This window comes from Pezoporus flaviventris, unplaced genomic scaffold, assembly GCF_033815535.1.
Source record: "Pezoporus flaviventris isolate CSIRO_AGI_PZ_B2104156 unplaced genomic scaffold, CSIRO_AGI_Pfla_v1 ptg000320l, whole genome shotgun sequence".
Lineage (NCBI taxonomy): Eukaryota > Metazoa > Chordata > Aves > Psittaciformes > Psittacidae > Pezoporus > Pezoporus flaviventris.
In genome coordinates, this window is record NW_026892867.1 from 114,787 (window position 1) to 131,690 (window position 16,904).

The 16,904-nt window shown below is 66.4% G+C and overlaps 4 protein-coding genes across 5 annotated transcripts; 3 read left to right on the plus strand and 1 right to left on the minus strand.

The window, feature by feature from the left end:
• Positions 1-253: 253 nt before the first annotated feature.
• On the minus strand, positions 254-4,002 carry LOC133263454 (transcription factor E3-like). Its single transcript, XM_061443220.1, has 10 exons — positions 3,824-4,002; positions 3,180-3,332; positions 2,878-3,109; positions 2,506-2,691; positions 2,079-2,177; positions 1,774-1,873; positions 1,393-1,449; positions 1,230-1,305; positions 971-1,118; positions 254-637 (listed from the first exon to the last, which is right to left on the minus strand). The coding sequence occupies exons 1-10, from the start codon at positions 3,934-3,936 to the stop codon at positions 296-298; spliced, it is 1,506 nt and encodes a 501-aa protein (XP_061299204.1). The 5' UTR covers positions 3,937-4,002; the 3' UTR covers positions 254-295.
• Positions 4,003-4,843: 841 nt separating this feature from the next.
• On the plus strand, positions 4,844-8,889 carry CCDC120 (coiled-coil domain containing 120). Its single transcript, XM_061443209.1, has 9 exons — positions 4,844-4,919; positions 5,401-5,507; positions 5,799-5,903; positions 6,532-6,706; positions 6,922-6,963; positions 7,068-7,203; positions 7,295-7,402; positions 7,665-8,060; positions 8,650-8,889. The coding sequence occupies exons 1-9, from the start codon at positions 4,871-4,873 to the stop codon at positions 8,726-8,728; spliced, it is 1,197 nt and encodes a 398-aa protein (XP_061299193.1). The 5' UTR covers positions 4,844-4,870; the 3' UTR covers positions 8,729-8,889.
• Positions 8,890-9,414: 525 nt separating this feature from the next.
• On the plus strand, positions 9,415-10,960 carry EBP (EBP cholestenol delta-isomerase). Its single transcript, XM_061443194.1, has 5 exons — positions 9,415-9,603; positions 9,781-10,102; positions 10,255-10,291; positions 10,373-10,503; positions 10,580-10,960. The coding sequence occupies exons 2-5, from the start codon at positions 9,808-9,810 to the stop codon at positions 10,786-10,788; spliced, it is 672 nt and encodes a 223-aa protein (XP_061299178.1). The 5' UTR covers positions 9,415-9,603; positions 9,781-9,807; the 3' UTR covers positions 10,789-10,960.
• Positions 10,961-12,134: 1,174 nt separating this feature from the next.
• OTUD5 (OTU deubiquitinase 5) lies at positions 12,135-16,048 on the plus strand. 2 transcript variants are annotated; one of them, XM_061443216.1, is made up of 8 exons: positions 12,135-12,460; positions 12,661-12,751; positions 12,853-12,917; positions 13,223-13,379; positions 13,813-13,961; positions 14,405-14,867; positions 15,233-15,346; positions 15,724-16,048. In XM_061443216.1, the coding sequence occupies exons 2-8, from the start codon at positions 12,715-12,717 to the stop codon at positions 15,840-15,842; spliced, it is 1,104 nt and encodes a 367-aa protein (XP_061299200.1). In that variant the 5' UTR covers positions 12,135-12,460; positions 12,661-12,714; the 3' UTR covers positions 15,843-16,048. The 2 variants fall into 2 exon arrangements, with proteins under 2 accessions (XP_061299200.1, XP_061299199.1); XM_061443215.1 differs by having other exon boundaries at positions 12,136-12,460; positions 12,658-12,751.
• Positions 16,049-16,904: the final 856 nt, after the last annotated feature.

The following is a 16,904-nucleotide window of genomic DNA, read 5'->3' on the forward strand; positions in this document are numbered from 1 at the left end:
CCTGAGGGGCGGGGTCAAGGAGACACCTTAAAAGGGCCACACAGTGGGAGGACCTCGCCAATGGGCGATGCCCGGTTGAGGTCCCTCAAGGTGGGTCCACCAATGGGGCGTCCTAAAAGGGCAAGACAGTGGCCACACCTTAAGGCCACTGCCAGCCTTAAGCAACGCTCGCCCGTTTAAAAAGCCTCATCACGGCACCCTGGGGGGCCCTCCTGAACCAACCATCGGGGTGTCGGGCATGGTGGGGTGGGGGCCTTAAAAGGGCCGCACCTGAAGGGTCTTAAAGGGGCAGCGCTCAGGGCTCGTCTTCCATGCTGAGGCTGCTGCGGGGGCTGGAGGCGCGGGAGGGGCCCGGGGAGGCGAGGAGGGCGCCAGGGGGTCCGAGAGGGGACAGAGCCCCCCCCTCGTCCATGAGGATGTCATCGAAGGTCCCATCTGGCCCACCTAGCCCCAGGGGTAGGCCCAGGCCGGGGGGCAGGTCCTCGGCCACCGCCAGGTCTAGGAGGCACTGGGGCGTGGGGGGGCCCCCGGGGGGGAAAGGGGGGCCCCCAGGGGCCTCCTCACACCCCCCCTCGGCTGCTGGTGCCAGCGGAGGGATGAGGGGGAGCCCATGGAGCTGTGCCTGCAGCTCCAGCTCCTGGGGGGAGGCAGCGGGGTTAGAGAGACATGGGGTCCAAACCCCCTCATGGGCCCCAAACACCTGCCATGGGCCCCAAAATAGCCCTCAGACCCAGAGATACCCCTAGATCCCAACCAATTCTCCCAACAACCCTCCTATTTCCCCAACTCTGCTCCCCCTGACACCATGTGCACTCCCTTGTAGTGAGCTGACAGCTCCATAACAAGCCCAGAACCCCCCACTTCTGCCCATCCCAGCCCCATAGCCCCCCCGGAACCTGTAGACTCCCATCCCAGTCTCACACACCCCCCAGTTTTCCCCTTCCCAGCCCCATAGAGCAACCCCACAGACCTGGACCCGGAGCTGGAGGCTCCGGTTTGCCTGCTCCAGGCGCTGCTGGTGCAATTCCAGCTCTCGAGAACGCTGCGTCTCCTTCTGCAGCTTCCGGATATAATCCACTGAGGCTTTCAGGATGGTGCCCTTGTTCCAGCGCATCTCCCTATGGTATCGGGACGCTGTTGGGGCCACCATAGGGACCCTCCTACAACCCACATAGGGTTCTCAGTGCCCCCAACCATTAGATCCATCAGGGAGGGGTATCCCCACTCACGGATCATTGGATTTTGGGATGAGGGTCCCCAGCTCCTTGATACGGTCATTGATGTTGAAGCGTCGGCGTCGCTCAACTGGGATAAAAGGGGAAGGTGCGAGCCTCATATTACGCGTGTCCCCCTCTACCCAGACCCACAACCTCCCCCAGGCCTCGTGCTCACTCAGGTTGTGGTTGTCCTTCTTCTGGCGCTCCTTCAGCAACGCCTTCGCCTCCGTTTCTGAAAAAGTTTGGGGTTGGAACTATAAGGGAAGCCCAACGCCTCCCGCCCCATAGGGGCCCCATTGCACCTCCCTGACCCATAGGGACACCCTAGCTCCCCCCCAAGCCTTCTCTGCTGCACAGTGATCCCCAGGGCCTTCCCACACCCCAGAGGGAAACCCCTCTCAGTCCCCTTCCAGACACAGAAAGGCCCCCACACACACCCAATAGGACCCTTGACGCCCTTCCCTGCCCCATAGCCCTCACACAGCCCCACAGACCATAGTGACACCACCCCTCCCAGACCCCTCCCCCCAGTAAGCCCCTTAGGGTCCCCCCATACCTGAAAGCTCGGCCTTGACGCGGGGCAGCTCGGCCGGGCAGGAGCTGCTGCCTCCCTGGGGGGGGCTGAACACCTCCAGCAGGGGCGCAGGGGCCGGGAGCTACCGGGGGGGGCGTGGTCAGCAAGGTCACGCCCCCATAAACCACCCCCCAATAGCTCACTCCCGATAGGCGGGGCTATGCCCCCCCCCCCCCCCCCCCCACTGCGGCTGCAGCCAATGAGGCGTGTTGTCACGCCCCCCCGGTGAAAAAGGGCGCGACTTGCGGCAGGCCACGCCCTCAAAAGCCCTTAAAGCGGCCACACACCGTGCTAGGGAGCTGGAGGCCGCCCTCGGCGGGGCCGAAGCTGAGCAGCTCGTCATAGCTGGACTCGAGGCTGATGATCTCATCAATGACATCATCGATCTGCAGAGCAGAAAGGACAAAACTGCAAACACCACCCTGGTGGCCAGGATCCCCCCACGCATGACATCACAGCCACCCTGTGTGATGTCACAGCCCTCCATGTGACATTGCAGTCCCCCCATGTGACATCACAGTCCCCCCATGTGACATCACAGCCACCCTCTATGACATCACAATCATTCTATGTGACATCACAGCCCTCCCATGTGACAACACACCCACCCCATGTGACATTGCAGCCTTTCATATTACCTTATGGCCCCCCACATATCACAGCTCCCCATATGACATCACAGCCTCCCCCCCCGCAGCCCCCTCCATTCCTCACCTCCTTCTCAAAGCCGGGCCCGATGTGGAGCAGGGTGAGGGGGCTGTGGGGTGCGGGGGGGGCCGGGGGGGGCCCAGGGGGGCTGGGGGGCCCGCGGCCCAGTGCAGAGGTGAGGTACTGCCGGACCTGCTGCCGCTGCGCCGCTCGCAGGTGGTACCGGGTCGGGTTCTCCAGGTGGGTCTGGACCTGGGGGTACACAAGGGGGGTCAGGGACCCCCTTCCCACAGCCCACCATATCCCTCTGCCCCAGAGCCCCCCCCCATCCCCCTGCTCCACAGACCTCCCCATATCCCCCTGTCCCCCCCAATTTCACCCCACAGCTCACGCCCCCACCTCACCCCATGTCCCCCTATGGGGGGGGGGGGGTCTCACCTTGAGCACCTCAGGGGGCACATGGGGGGGTGCCCGCGGTTGGGGGGGCCCCCCCACGGCGATGGCGGGGGAAGGCCCGGGGGCCGGCGAGGGGCCAGGGGGGGGGTCCCTTCGCTCACGTTGCTCCTGCTCCTGTGCCTGTGCCCGCATCAGCTGCTGCCGCAGCAGCACCCGCGATGAGGGGGGAGCCGCGGTGGGGGCAGCCATGGCAGCAGGGGGGGCCGGGCCCGGGCTGCAATACGGGGGGGGGTTAATGGGGGTGTATAGAGGGGATGGGGGGTTATGGGGGGGTTCACAGGTACCTGTGGGGCAGGGGTTGGCTCTTGAGACAATAGAAGGTGCTGGGGGAGTCTCCAGAGGGGGGGGCCACGGGAGGGTCGCTGGGGGGGTCTACCCCCGGGGGGTCCCACTCGATGTCAGCCACGATCCCTGACTCAGGCAGCACGGAGCTCAGGCTGCGGGGGAGCAGGAACCAGAGGGAGCATGGACAGGTCTGAATGCCTCATAGACTCCATAGAGTCCATAGAGTGCCTTGAGACACCGGAGAACCCCTGAGACCCCACAGACACACACACAGACCCCCCCTGACCACTTACAGGGCCCCACAGACTCCCTAAACACCCCACAGACCCCCTGACTCTCCACAGACCCCCAGCGGCCCCACAGCCTCCTGAAGTTCCGCACAGAACCCCTGAGCCCCCTATAGGCCCCCACAGACCCCCTCAGCACCCCACAGACCTCCACAGACTCTCACAGCCCCCCCATATGGGGGCCCCATAGCCCCCCATAAAACTCCAGCAGCCCCATGGCCCCCCATAAAACTCCAGCAGCCCCATAGCCCCCCACACGTCCCTTGAGCCCCCCAGTGGCACCACAGCCCCCATCAGTCCCGCCTTAACCCCCCGTAACCTCCCCCCAGCTCCGCCATGGGGCAGCCCCCCCTCACCTGAGCAGCCGGAGGGTGTCGGGGGTGCTGGGCCCCTCCAGCAACACATAGACCGTCGGGCGCCCGGGGGACGGCGGGGCGGCAGGGGTCCCCTCGGTCGCCCCACGGGACATCGCCCCCCCCCGCGCCCCACGGCGCCGCTCAGCAGCTCCCTATGGGGCCGGGGGGGGCGGGACGGGACACACGCTATGGGTCTGAAAGAGCCTGGGGGGGGGAGTCCCTATGGTGCTGGGGGACTCTATGGGGCAGGACGGGCTGCGAATCGCTGTGGGCCCTGGGGGGCTGCGGAGCGCGAGGAGTCCCTATGGGGCCGGGGGCGTCTCTACGGGTCCCTACGGGGCCGGGGGGAGTCTCTATGGGTCCCGTTGCCCCACTCCAGCTCTTTCGGGCTGGGGCAGGAAGCGCCAAGGGGAGGGGGGGCGGGCAGGAAGTGACATCACGGGGCGGGGGTGCCGCAGGGGGGACCCCGACACCCGCCCGTGCCCCGCGCAGGCCTGAGAGGAACCGGGGCCGCCGCCACAGCAGCGCCCGAGCCCCGGGGGGAGCGGGGCCCCCCCCCGACACCGGGACCCTCCCAGCACCGGGACCCCCCGGAGGTGAGGTGTGGACGGGGCATCCCGGGGCAATGTGGGAAACGGGGACCCCCCGCCCTCGTCGTGGGGCCGGGGGAAGCCTCGGGCCTGCGGCAATGGGGGGCACCCGGAAGCCCTTTGAGCGGGGGGCTCCATTCATTGGTCCCTCGGGAGGGGGGGGAGCTGAAGGCCCTTTGGGGGGGTCCCGGCAATGGGTCCTTATGGGGGAGGACCCCGAGGGCTTTTAATGGGGGGAGACCCGGCCGTTGGTCAATGGGGGGGGAACCGGAAGCCGTTTGGGAGGGGGCCCCGGATCCTTTATGGGGTCGTTGAGGGGCGGTGGGGGGGAGGGGAGGGGCCAGAGGCGGAAGTGGAGAAAAAGGAGCAGGGACATGGGGCTGGGCACTGACCCCTGACCCCCGACCTCTGACCCCTGCAGCAGCTCAGGGGCGGGGGCCCCAGACCCCCCCATGGGATGGAGCTGAGGGGCCACATCCTGCCCCCCGGCACTCACAGCCCCGCAGGTACGTGACCTCTGACAACTGGTGTCTTGTGGTGCCCCTGACCTCTGCCCTTTGGAGACCCCAAGTGCCCCTTGTCCCCTGGTAGCTTGTGGGGACCCTGACCTGTGGTCATCGTGACTCCTGTCCATGGTGCCCCTTGACCTCTGACCTGACACCATGGCCCTGACCTCTGTTCCGGTGACCCATGATGACCCTTGACCCCTGCACCGGTGCTACCTGTCCTAGTACCTCTGACCGTGGTGCCCGCGCTGGTACCCGGACCGGTGCTGAGGCAGAGTCACGGTACCGGTGCTGTCTGGGTGCCGGTGCCGGTGCTGATGCGGTCTAACAATACCGGTGCTATCCCGGTCCCGGTGCTGTGGCGGTGTCAGGGTGCCAGTGCCGTCCCGGTGCCAGTCCCGGTACCGGTGCTGAGGAGGTGTCAGGGTGCCGGTGCTGCAGCAGTGTCACGGTGCTAATGCTGATGCTGGTCCCGGTGCAGGCCCTGTCGCGGGGCGGCTTCAGGAGCTGCGGGAGCGGCAGCGGGGGCTGCGTCAAGCACTGGGGCTGCGCCTGCGGGAACTGCGGCGCCTCTGCCTGCAGGAGGCCGTGAGTGACTCCCCTGGGACCCCCACGTTGCCCCCCCCATTGCACTCCATCCCCTCTGCATCACCCCTCCATCACCCCCCATTGCATCCATCACCCCCCACAGCTTCCTGACAGCCCCCATCCACTCCCCAGACCCCCCCAATGATCCCTCCCATCCCCTCCTGACCCTCCCTAAGGAATCCCCCCATCCCCTCCCCATTGGCACATTCCTGTCCCACCATCCCCCCCGCCCCCCCCCAATGAGCCCCCCCCTTCCCCTCCCACGCCCCCCATGGCCCCCCCTGTGCACAGGAGCTGACGGGGAAGCTGCCCCCCGAGTACCCACTGGAGCCTGGGGAGCGGCCGCAGGCCCCCCCCCCCCGCCGCCGGGCCCCCCCCCGAGGCCCCCTCCCTGAGGTAAGTGAGGGGCAATAGGGGGGGACACAAGGGGCTGGCAGGGAGAGGGGGGGAGGCCAAAATGTGCCCCCCCACTGTGGGGGACACATCTTGGCCCCCACGTGTTCCTGTCCCACGCTGTCCCTATTCTTTGCTGTACCCATCCCTGTCTCGTGCTGCCTTTGTCTCCTGGTGTTCCTGTCCCTATCCCTGGCACAATCCTTGTCCCTGTCCCATGCTGACCTTGTCCCTGTTGCGGCCCTGTCCCCATCCCACACCATCCCTGTCTGTGCCCATGTTCCTGTTGTGTCCTTTGTCCCACTCTGTTCTTTTCTCTTGATATCGATATCCCTGTCACTGTTGCGGTCTCTATCCCATGTTGCCCCTGTCTCTACCCTCTGGCGTTCCTGTTCTTGTCCTCTGATGTCCGTGTCCCTGACCTTATCCCATGCTGCCCCTGCCCTACGCTATCCCTGTGCTCTCCCTGTCCTTTGGTGTTGTCTGTGCCATGGTGTCCCCTGCCCTGTGCTCACTGTTTCCCCATTTCTGTCCCTGTCTTCATCCCACCCCGTGTCCCGTGGTACCCCTGTTCCTGTCTCTGTCCTTGTGCCCATCCCCTGGTATCCCCATCCCCGCCGCTTCCCCGCAGGCGCCGCGCTCGGCCCGCCGGGAGGTGGCGCTGCAGGTGCAGGTGGTGGAGGCCGCGCGGCGCCTGGCGGCGGCCCCGGGACTCGCACCCGAGCAGCGCCGGCGGCGGCAGCGGCTGCAGGCGGAGGCGGCGCAGAGGCTGCGGCAACTCCGAGCGCAGCTGGGACCCGGCAACGGTGCGGGGGCACCTGGGGGGGGTCTTATAGCAAGGGGGGAGCAGTTGGGGGGTCCCCATAGAACCAGAGGGGGACATGGGGGTCTCCAGACCCATGGAGAGGACCTGGGGGTACCCAAAGCACAGGGCAGGGGGCACAGGAGTCCCAGAGCATTGGGGGGGGGCAAGTTTGGGGGGTCCCCATTGACACTGATCCCCCCTCTTCAACCTCCCCAGATGAGAACGGGTCCCTCTGTGATCTGCCTATGCTGGAGAATGGTGAGTGATGGACTGGGGGCTGTGGGGTGACTGGGGGAGGCCATGGGGCAATTGCAGCCTGTCTGGGGGTGTGCCTGTGCCTCACCGCTGTCCCCTCTCTCCAGGGGCCCTGCCCACCCCAAAGCCCACCCCAGTGGCCCCTGGCCGCCCCTCACCCCCCCGAGCCAGTCCCGGCAGCCCTGAGCACCGGCCCCCCTGGGCCTCCGATGGGCGCCGCAGCTCACTCGCCAGCCCTGCCAGGTACGTATGTGTGTGTCCCCCATAGAACCCCACAGAACCCACCTGGGGGTCCCTGTCGCCCCATTGATGTGATGTTTTGCCCCCTCCCCAGCCCGGCACGGACCTTGCCCCGCAGCGCATCCAGCTTCGAGGGCCGCAGCGTCCCAGCCACCCCAGTGCTGGCACGGAGCCCCTGCACCCGCGGGCACCCACTGTGCCGGTGGGTGCTGCTGGGTATCAGGGATAGGTCATGGAGGGTGACTGGGGGGGCTGTGGGGCAACTGGGGGGTTATGGTTGGGGTAATTTGGGGGATCTGTGGGGAAATTAGGGAGGCCCATGGGGCAATTTAAGGGGTCTATAGAGTAATTTAGGGGCGCTATGGGATAATTTAAGAGCTTGCTGGGGCCGTATGGGGAATCTATGGGGCACTTGTATGGGGGAGGATCCGGGGGTTTCTCTCACTGTTGTGTCCCCCCACCAGCCCCGAGGCCCCGGGGCTGCCCCCCCGGCCCTGGTCGGGCAGCCAGGACTCACAGTTGGGGGGGCCCCCAGTGCCACCCCCCCCTGCCCAGGCGCCCCGCACCCGCCGCAGCAACAGCTCCGAGGCCTTGATCGACTGGGGGGGCAGCGGGGGGGGAGGCCCGCACCCCGACAGCGCTGCCCCCCCCCAACCCGTGCCCCCCACCTCGGCAGAGCAGCGCCGCAGCCAGAAGTGGTTGGCACTGGAGGGGCTGCGGGACTGGTACCTGCGGCATACAGGGACCCCCCCCCGCCTGCTGCCCCCCCCCGGCCCCGCATGGGGCGCTCCCCGCCGCAGAGACCCCCCCCCTCCCGGCCTTCCCCACTCGCTCAGCTACGCCGGGGCCCTGGCGCCCAGGTATGGCCACCCCCGTGGGTACCGGGCACCCCTGTTCTAAGGGGGGAATAGGTGTTGGGGACGCATTGGGTGCCCCCCTCCCCCGTCCTTTGGGGGTGTCCATTGGGTGCCCCCCCCATCCATTGGGGCTGTCAAGGGTGAATTGGGCCCCCTTATGGGGTGAGGGCATCAATAGCTCCTGGTTGCCCTCCCCTTGCCCCCCCCCAGTCCCATCCTTAATATCCCCAAATTGGGGACCCCTCAAACCCCTTCAAACCACCCCTATGGGCTCCCCTATCACTACCCCAGACCCTCCCCTCCCCCAGACCCCCCCATTTCAGGGGTCTCTGCCCTATTCCCCCACTCTTCTCCATTGTCCCTTTCTGGGGGGGGGGTCTCTCCTGCCCCCCCTTTTCTTATCTGTGCTGAGCTCTTGGGTTCCGGGGGCAGTCCCTATCCCTGGCTTGGGGGGGGGGGACACGACACACGGAGGGGTCCAGGGCTATTTCAGTGGGCTAATTCCTGTTTTTCTTCTCTCTTTTTTTTTCCCTCTTTTTCCTCCTTTTTATTCTCCTTTTTCTGTCTCTCCCTCATTCCCCCACCCCCACAGGGTCTCAGGGGACCCCCCACCTGTTCCCGCCCCCCCTCCACCCCCCCCGGACCCACAGCCCCCTGGCACCCTGGTGTGACCCCCTCCCCTTTGACCGCTCCATGACCCCCACCAACCCTGCCCCCCCCCGGCCGCTCCTGGCGAGCTGCCGCTTTGGGGGGGCCCCCATCGCATGCCCCCCCCCACGAGAGCGGGATCCGGCTGGGGTGGGGGGCACAGATGGGTTCAATACAAGGGATCTGCTACCATTCATTGACCTGCCTGGCTCCTTCTTCAGGGGGGTTCTCCCTGCTTGTGTGGCCCCATATGGATGCCATACCTTCCTATGGGCAGGGGGGCAAGAGGACTCTCTTACATACTATGCACCTTCGGAACAGGGCTGGATCACTTACACAGTGTCGGCGGGATGTACAGGGCACCTATGGCCCCTTGGGGGGGTATATGAACCCCTGAAGACATCTATATGTGCCCCAGCGCTGTCCCTATGTCGCTGGTGGGAGTTCTGTGTGGGCCCTCTTACATCCTTGCAGAGCAGGTCCATGCAGCTCCTGTACAGCCAGGAGGAGGTCTATAGGGCCCATGGGAGGAAGCCTATGGACTCCAGTGGGGGTCCGCAGGGCCCTATAGACCGGGCAGTGCCCATGGGTCCTATAGGGAACATGGGGAGAGCCTCAGTGGACGTAAGCCCCGTCCCCGGGGTGAAGCCCAGGCCCCCCCGTTTAACCCCTCCCCTAAGGTAAGCCCCGCCCTATCACCAAGCCGACTCCTCCCCCTGGCTCCACATCTCCCCAGAAGCGGGAGCAGCCAATCAGCGGGCAGAGGCCGCGGGCGGTGCGCGCCGCGATTGGCCAGGCCGCCTGCAGCGCGCTGCCATTGGCTGGGGGCGGCGCGGGCGCGGCGGAGGGAGAGGAGCGGGGCTGGCGGAGCACGGGAGAGCGGCGCGGAGCGGCTGAGGTGAGGGCGGGAGCACGGGTGAAGGGGGGCCGCGGCGGGGGGAGCACCGGAGCGGCGCTGGAGGGACCGGGCCGGTGCTGGGGCCGGTGGGGGCGTGCGGGGAGAAGACCGGGCAGGTGCTGGGCGGTGGGGTCCCGCTTCCTGCTCCCTCACCCTACTTCCGCCATCCCCTCCCAGAGCAGCGGTGACCGCCGCGGCGTTGCCATGACGACAACGACGGCGCACCCCTATTGGCCACGCTCGCTGCCGTTGCCGGGCTACGTCGCCGCCGCGCTCCCTGGATGGCAGTGCGCGGCCGCGGTGGGCGTGGCCGCGGTGGGGCTGCTGGCGCTTGGTTGGCTGCTGGGTGGGGCGAGGGGCGGGGCTTCTCGGAGCCTCGCCCACCGCCTGGCGCTGGGCTGGTTCCTCATGTGCACCGGGATCCATGGAGTGCTCGAGGGGTTCTTCAGCCTCAGGCACCGGGACCTGCCCCGCACCACCGGGTTGCTGGCCGACGTCTGTGAGGACCGGGACGGGGCACGGCAATGGCCGGGGACCCGGGCTGGGTGCCCTTTGGGGGGGTCAATGTATGGGTATGGGGTTCCCTGGCCTTGGGATGGGGTTGGGGGGCCAGGAGGGGTGTGGTATCCACTAACCCCACACTGCCCGCAGGGAAGGAGTATGCCAAAGCCGACAGCCGGTACATGACGTGAGTAGGGGCAGGGGCTGGGTGGGGAGGGGGTGTCCATGGGTGCCGGCTCATCCTGCTCTGTCTGTTCCCTCCTTCCAGGAGCGATGACTTCACGGTTGCCATGGAGACGGTGACAGCCTGGGCCTGGGGACCCCTCAGCTTCCTCACCTTCCTCGCCCTCCTGCGCCGCCATCCAGCCCGCTACATCCTGCAGCTCCTTGTCTCCCTCGGTACGCTCGGGACCACCCCTCCCATGTCCCCAGAGCCACCCTCCTATCCCCAACCGCATCTTCCTCCCACACACAGGGCAGCTCTATGGGGACGTGCTGTACTTTGCCACGGAGGCGCTGGCAGGCTGGAGCCACAGCGACCCCCGGCCCCTCTACTTCTGGGGCTACTTCGTGGGACTGAACGGGGTGTGGGTGCTGGTGCCCTGTGCCCTCCTGGCCGACTCCTGCCGCCACCTTGCTGCTGCCCAGAGAGCCCTCGACCGGCCCCGCCACAAGAGCCACTGACCACGGGTGCCAAAGGCTCCTCTCTACAACACCTAGGTGCCAGATCTCCCCCCATGGGGCAGCACTGAGGGAGGGGGTGTTGGCATTCTCCAGGGACTTCAGGGGTGTCCTGGCGCTTGTGTTGGGCCCCCCATGAGCTCAGGGATGTGGGGCCAGACCCCTGGGTCCCGGGGGCTGGGGGGTCACACGGTAACTGCGGCTGTGTGATGGGTGTTAATAAAGGAGCTGAGATTGGATCCCTGGGTCTGTGCTGGGGAGGGGTGGTGGTATCGGGGGCGTGGCCTAATGGAGACTGACAGGTGATTGGGAGGAGGCAATGGAGAGAGCGTGTCCTTCGGCGCTGGCGCTCCTCAGCCAGTGGGAAATTAGGTCGCCTGATGTGGCCAATGTGAGGGTTAAGCCTCCCTCAGACCAATCGGCATTGGGAGCTTCACACTAATCCCGCCCATCACCAGCGTGCTGAAGTTGGTGGCGCGGCAGCCAATGAGAGCGCGCTCTGCCCTGGAGTCCCGCCTTCCCCTCGCTGCCCAATCAGCGTCAGCTCCACCGTCGTCACGGCCCAATCAGCACTCTGTCCTTCACTAAGTCCCGCCTCCGCAGGGAGCCAACAGTCGCCCGCGCTCTCCCTTGAGCCACGCCTCTTATTCCGCAGCCCAATCAGAGCCCGCTCTCGTTGACCCCCCCTCCGCCTCCCAGAGCTCCACCCAATCAGCGTGCACTCCCTCCACCCTCGACCCGCCCCCTCCGCTCCGTCCACCCAATTCGCGAGCAGCCGCGCCGTCTCCAGGGCAACGCCTGTCCCGCCTCTTTCCCCCTCCACTCTCCTCTCCATTCTCCATTCGGGCGGGACTTCCTCCCCGGCTTCCAACCAATGAGAACGCGGTGTCGGCGGCTTCAGCCAATGGGAGCGCCGACGGCGGGCGAGGCGGAAGCGCGGCGCGGGGTCAGAGGGCGCCGCTGTTGATGTTGACACGGGCCCGGCGGCGGCAGCGCCCCGCGCCCCGACAGCTCCGCGCGCGCCGCCGCCCCGGGGGGGTCTGGTCCCCCCCCCCCCGGTCCGGTCCCGTCCCGTCCCGCCGCCCCCCCCCCATGCGCTCCCCGCCATGACGATCCTCCCGAAGAAGAAGCCGGTTCCGGCGCCCGACGGAGACGCTGATTCGGGCCCGGACGCCGGCCCCGAGCGCGGTGCGGACGGAGGCCCCGAGCGCGGCCCCGGCGGCGTTGGCGAGCCCGGAGGCCCTGGCGGGGTGGGGGGCCGCGGCCCAGGGCCTCGCCGCCGCCGCCACTGCGGGGCTGGGCCGGGCTTCCCGCCGCCGGATCCCCCCCTCCCGCCGGCCCTGGAGGCCCCGTTGGAGGCGGCCCCGGCCCTGGGGATGGCCCCGCGGCGCTGCTTGGGTTGGACGCGGCCGCGCTGGGGCTGCCCGAGCCCCGCGGGCCCGGCGGCGGCGGAGGAGGAGGTGGCCCCGGGCACAGCAAGAGGCGGCGGCGAGGAGGGGCCGGCCCCAGCGCAGGCCCCGGCGGAGGAGGCCCCGGCTGCGGCGGCCCCGTGGGGCTGGCGCTGGGCTTGGGCCCCGGTGGCAGCCCCGGCCCCGATGAGACGGGAGGTGGCTACAACAGCGAGGACGAGTACGAGGCCGGGAGAGTGGAGCTGGACCCGGCCACGGCCGAGCAGGTGCGGGGGGCACTGGGGGCGGCTGAACGAGTCGGGGACACCATGGGGTGATTGGGGTTCCCCAGGGTCTGTGTGCCTCCCTCCTCCCCATGTGCTTGCATCACCCATGGATCCCCATCATCGCCATGCAGTGAAGGGCCCCCCGTGCCCCCCGGGGGGTCCGTGGTGCCCCGGCACCGAGCCGGCTGTGTCTCCAGCAGGAGCACTGGTTCGAGAAGGCACTGCGGGAAAAGAAAGGCTTCATCATCAAGCGCATGAAGGAGGATGGAGCCTGCTTGTTCCGGGCCGTGGGTGAGCCCTGCGCCCCCCAATCCCCATGCGTTCCCTCTTCCCCTTTTGCACCCTGCTGTTGTGGGCACCAGCTGATGCCACCCCCTTTGTGCCCCCGTCAGCCGACCAGGTCTACGGAGACCAGGACATGCACGAGGTGGTGCGCAAGCACTGCATGGACTATCTGGTGAGGGGCTCGGGGGCTCTTGAGTGTGTAAGGATACACTGGGGGGCAGCAAGAAGGGATTGAGGGGTACTGGGAGGCCCTGGGATGGTGCAGGGGTGGTGCAGGGAGCATTGGGAGGCAGTTTGGATGCTCTGCCCCCTTCCTCCTTAGTGCTTCCTAATGTCCCTGATGGCCTCAGGTCCCCAGGGTAACCTCATGCTCCACCACACCACCCCCTCCCAGTGTCCCTTTGCCACCATGGGGCTGCCCCACATGTCCCTTGCTGTTCCCTAACCCCCCCCCCCCATGTCCCACTTTTTGGGTAGATGAAGAATGCCGACTACTTCTCCAACTACGTGACAGAGGATTTCACCACCTACATCAATCGCAAGCGCAAGAGCACGTGCCATGGTAACCACATCGAGATGCAGGCCATGGCCGAGATGTACAACCGCCCTGTCGAGGTCTACCAGTACGGCACTGGTGCGTCTGCCCCATGGGGCCCTGCGTACAGCGGGCACCGGGGTCCAAGAGGAGCTGGGAGGGTGCTCCTGGGCTTCTCCAGGGTGTCCTTGTGGTGTCCTGGGGGTACCAAGGTGCTTAATGAATAGATGGGGTGACCCCAGAGAGATAATGGGGGGGCTGAGGGGCTTCCTGGGGTGTCTCTGTGGTCCTCAAGGTACAATTGGGGAAGCTTGTGGGGTCATAGGGAGATGTGGTGTTCTTGTGGGGCCCCACTGGGGCTTATGTGGGGTCCCCAGATTGCTGCTAGAGGGGCCTCAGGTGGTTGGGGATGGTCCTATGGGTCTCTGCTGCTAGGGAGTGCATCCCACAGGCCAAGGGGTCCCCAAGGGTGGTGTTGTGGGGGTGCCCCTGTGTGGCTGGGGTGTCGGTGTGCTGATGGGGTACCCCACAGAGCCCATCAACACCTTCCACGGGATTCAGCACAACGAGGATGAACCCATCCGGGTCAGTTACCACCGCAACATCCACTACAACTCCGTCGTCAACCCTAACAAGGCCACCATCGGCGTGGGGCTGGGGCTGCCCTCCTTCAAACCGGGGGTCAGTGGGGCCGGAGGGCACTGGGACCTCAATGCCATGGGGTGGGGGGTCTCCTCCTTCAAGCCAGGAATCACCCAGGCCCCGCATTGCCGTGGGGCAGGGGTGCTCTATGGGTCCTGTGGCCCTACCCTCCCTGTGTGGGTGGGGCCAGGGAGGCGGTGTGGCCAGGTGGAACCCGCCTTATTTGGCGGGGGGCGGGATGTCCAATGGGCGAAGTCTAAACGTGTGGTCGTGGCCAATCAGGGCCCCACCCCCTGCACCTGCACGGACTGAGTGCCTTGATGTGGCTGAGAGACCACACGCAAAGGGGATGTGGCTTAGTATGACCACGCCCCCACTGATAGGTTGGTATGAGGATGGGGGAGTGGCTCAAGGCTGTAGGGTGTGTGGAGAGGGGCGTGGCCTCTGCCAGGGGGCGTGTACCATCGTGGCTCCGCCCCCAGCTGGCAGAGCAGTCACTGATGAAGAGTGCCATCAAGACCTCGGAAGAGTCGTGGATCGAGCAGCAGATGCTGGAGGACAAGAAGCGGGCGACGGACTGGGAGGCCACCAACGAGGCCATCGAGGAGCAAGTGGCCCGCGAGTCCTACCTGCAGTGGCTGCGCGACCAGGAGAAGCAGGCGCGGCAGGTGGGTGTCCCTCCTAGTCCCCCATGTGTCCCCACCACTGCATGGGGGGTTTCATGGGTCCCTGTGTCCCTGCAGCCCCGCAAGGCCAGTGCCACGTGCAGCTCAGCCACAGCAGCGGCCGCCAGCGGCCTGGAAGAGTGGAGCGGGCGCTCGCCCCGCCCGCGCAGCGCGGCCCCATCACCTGAGCACCCCGGTCTGCACCCCGAGGCGCCTGGCCCCAAGCCCCCTTCACCCGGAGCACCCCCTGCTGGCAAACCCCCATCGCCCTGTGCCCCAGGTGGGTCTCAAAGTGTGCGCTATAGGGTGCTATGGAGTCCTGAGGAACTCAAATTGGGTTCTATGGCCCCAGACTGGGTGCTGTGAGGTTTTGGCAACCCAAAAATGGGTGCTATAGGGTCCTGGGGTACTCAAACTGGGTACTAAGAGGTGCTAGGGAGCTCAACCTGGGTACTCTGGGGTGCTGGTGGATTCAAACTGGGTGCTAGAATCTGTTGGGGGCTCAAATTTGGTGCTTAGCTGTGCTAGGCAGCCTAAACTGGGTGTTCGGAATCTCAAGCTGGGACCCCCCAGGGGTGTGCTGGGTCTCTATGGGGTGTGGGGGGTCCTGGGCCTGGTATCTGACCCTTTCTCCCCCTGCTCCAGGGACCAGCAGCCAGCTGGGGGCGGGGGGGGGCCGGGCCACCCCCCCGCTGGTGTCCCTGTATCCCGCGCTGGAATGCCGCGCCATCATGCAGCAGATGTCCCCCACTGCCTTCGGTGAGCTGGGGGGGACCCAAACTGGGGGATGGAAGTTGCAGTTACAGGTTCTTACTGGGAGGTGCTTTAGACTTAGGGGGGTCTAGAGATGTGTTTATTGGGGTACATCTCACTTGGGGGGGATATGGTTTGGGGGTGGTCAAAGTGTGGTTTTGGGGGTTCAACTGTGGATTGGGGGGGAGAAGCTCTTTCTAGGGGGGGATTTATCCCCATTTATTGCACTTTGGAGAGGGAGAAGATGTCCCAGAGCCTCATTTTTCACTGTGGGGGTACCAAGCTCTGCTCCCCCTCCCCATTATCGCTTTGGGCACAATGCACGGCAGGGGGGGTCATGTTGTGTGTGTGTGTCCCATAGTAACCTATATACAACACCCCAGGCCTCAACGACTGGGAGGACGATGAGATCCTGGCATCGGTGCTGGCCGTGTCACAGCAGGAGTACCTGGAGACCATGAAGACCTCCCGCCACAGAGACCCCCCCACCGACAAGAGTTGATATTGAACCCCTGGACTGCACCCCCAACCCCCCCGGCCCCCCCCCAAGGGACCTCTAGGTGGGGGGGAGGCATTTTACTATGGGGGGGGTCACACAGACAACAACCTCCACGCCCTTTCCACCAGGGAGGGGGACAGCGCTGGACGCCGCGGGATGAGCCTTGGCTCTGCTGATGTGGGGAGGATGGAAGCCGTCCCCCCCATATTACAGCTGGAAGGAAGGTGGGGGGTGGAATGGGGTGGGGGGAGTCCTTTTGGTTTAGGATCTCCCCTTTCTTTCCCAATGGGGTTTTGCTGTTGGGGGGGGTCCCCATCTCTGCCCTCCCCACCTCCTCCCAGAGCATCCCGTGCTCCCCCCCAGCCCCCAGGGGTGGGGGAGGCTGTGGGGATAGGGGTGCTGCCCCCCCCTCCCCCAGTGTGCCCTGTTATTAAACTGATGCCCAGCAGCCCCCCCGACCCTGTCTCTGCCTCTTCCCCAGCGTGGGGTGGGGGGGGCGGGGGGCAGGTGCTTGGGGGATGTCGGTGCTGGCTCCTTCTGGCCCCTATGAGGGGGGTCCTTCCATAGGGGTGATGCCCTTTGCCCCCTGCCCCATTCTTTTGCTTTGGGCCTGGCCTTGGGGTGTCCCCTCTCACTGGCTGTTTACCGCGCAGTTGCCATGGTTACACGTCGCGCTCTGATTATGTAGTGGCCGCGGGAACCTATGGGGGGGGGGGGGGGGGAGAGAGAGAGAGAGAGAGAGAGAAGACAGAAGCGTCACTTCCGGAGCGCGTCGGTGGCCGGACGCCGGGTCCTGCCGAGGCTCCTGTCAGCGCCCGCCCCGCGCTCAGCGCCGCCGGTTCGGGACCAACGGGGCCGGGAGGCGGCGGACGGGCACCCAGGGTCGCTTTAGGGCGGCGATAGACCCCGTGCAGCGCCTGGTTGGGGGTTAGACGGAGAAGAGAAGCTCAGGAGGGACCCTCTCGCTCTCTGACGGCAGGATGGAGCCGTGAGGGGGCTGCTGTCTGTTCCCAAGCGATGGGACAAGAGGAAATGGCTTCAAGCTGTACGGATGGAGGGGGGGGG

Coding starts and splice junctions, on each gene's coding strand:
- LOC133263454 (XM_061443220.1), bottom strand. CDS start 3,936: ATGTCCCGTGGGGCGACCGAGGGGACCCCTGCCGCCCCGCCGTCCCCC. Junction 3,110..3,179: donor AGCCAACCCCTGCCCCACAG/GTACCTGTGAAC, acceptor CCCGTATTGCAG/CCCGGGCCCGGCCCCCCCTG. Junction 2,692..2,877: donor TGCCCCCTGAGGTGCTCAAG/GTGAGACCCCCC, acceptor GTGTACCCCCAG/GTCCAGACCCACCTGGAGAA.
- CCDC120 (XM_061443209.1), top strand. CDS start 4,871: ATGGAGCTGAGGGGCCACATCCTGCCCCCCGGCACTCACAGCCCCGCA. Junction 4,920..5,400: donor CGGCACTCACAGCCCCGCAG/GTACGTGACCTC, acceptor GTCCCGGTGCAG/GCCCTGTCGCGGGGCGGCTT. Junction 7,403..7,664: donor CGCGGGCACCCACTGTGCCG/GTGGGTGCTGCT, acceptor TCCCCCCACCAG/CCCCGAGGCCCCGGGGCTGC.
- EBP (XM_061443194.1), top strand. CDS start 9,808: ATGACGACAACGACGGCGCACCCCTATTGGCCACGCTCGCTGCCGTTG. Junction 10,103..10,254: donor CGGGTTGCTGGCCGACGTCT/GTGAGGACCGGG, acceptor CACTGCCCGCAG/GGAAGGAGTATGCCAAAGCC. Junction 10,292..10,372: donor GCCGACAGCCGGTACATGAC/GTGAGTAGGGGC, acceptor CCCTCCTTCCAG/GAGCGATGACTTCACGGTTG.
- OTUD5 (XM_061443216.1), top strand. CDS start 12,715: ATGAAGGAGGATGGAGCCTGCTTGTTCCGGGCCGTGG. Junction 12,918..13,222: donor AGCACTGCATGGACTATCTG/GTGAGGGGCTCG, acceptor CTTTTTGGGTAG/ATGAAGAATGCCGACTACTT. Junction 14,868..15,232: donor CCCATCGCCCTGTGCCCCAG/GTGGGTCTCAAA, acceptor CCCCTGCTCCAG/GGACCAGCAGCCAGCTGGGG.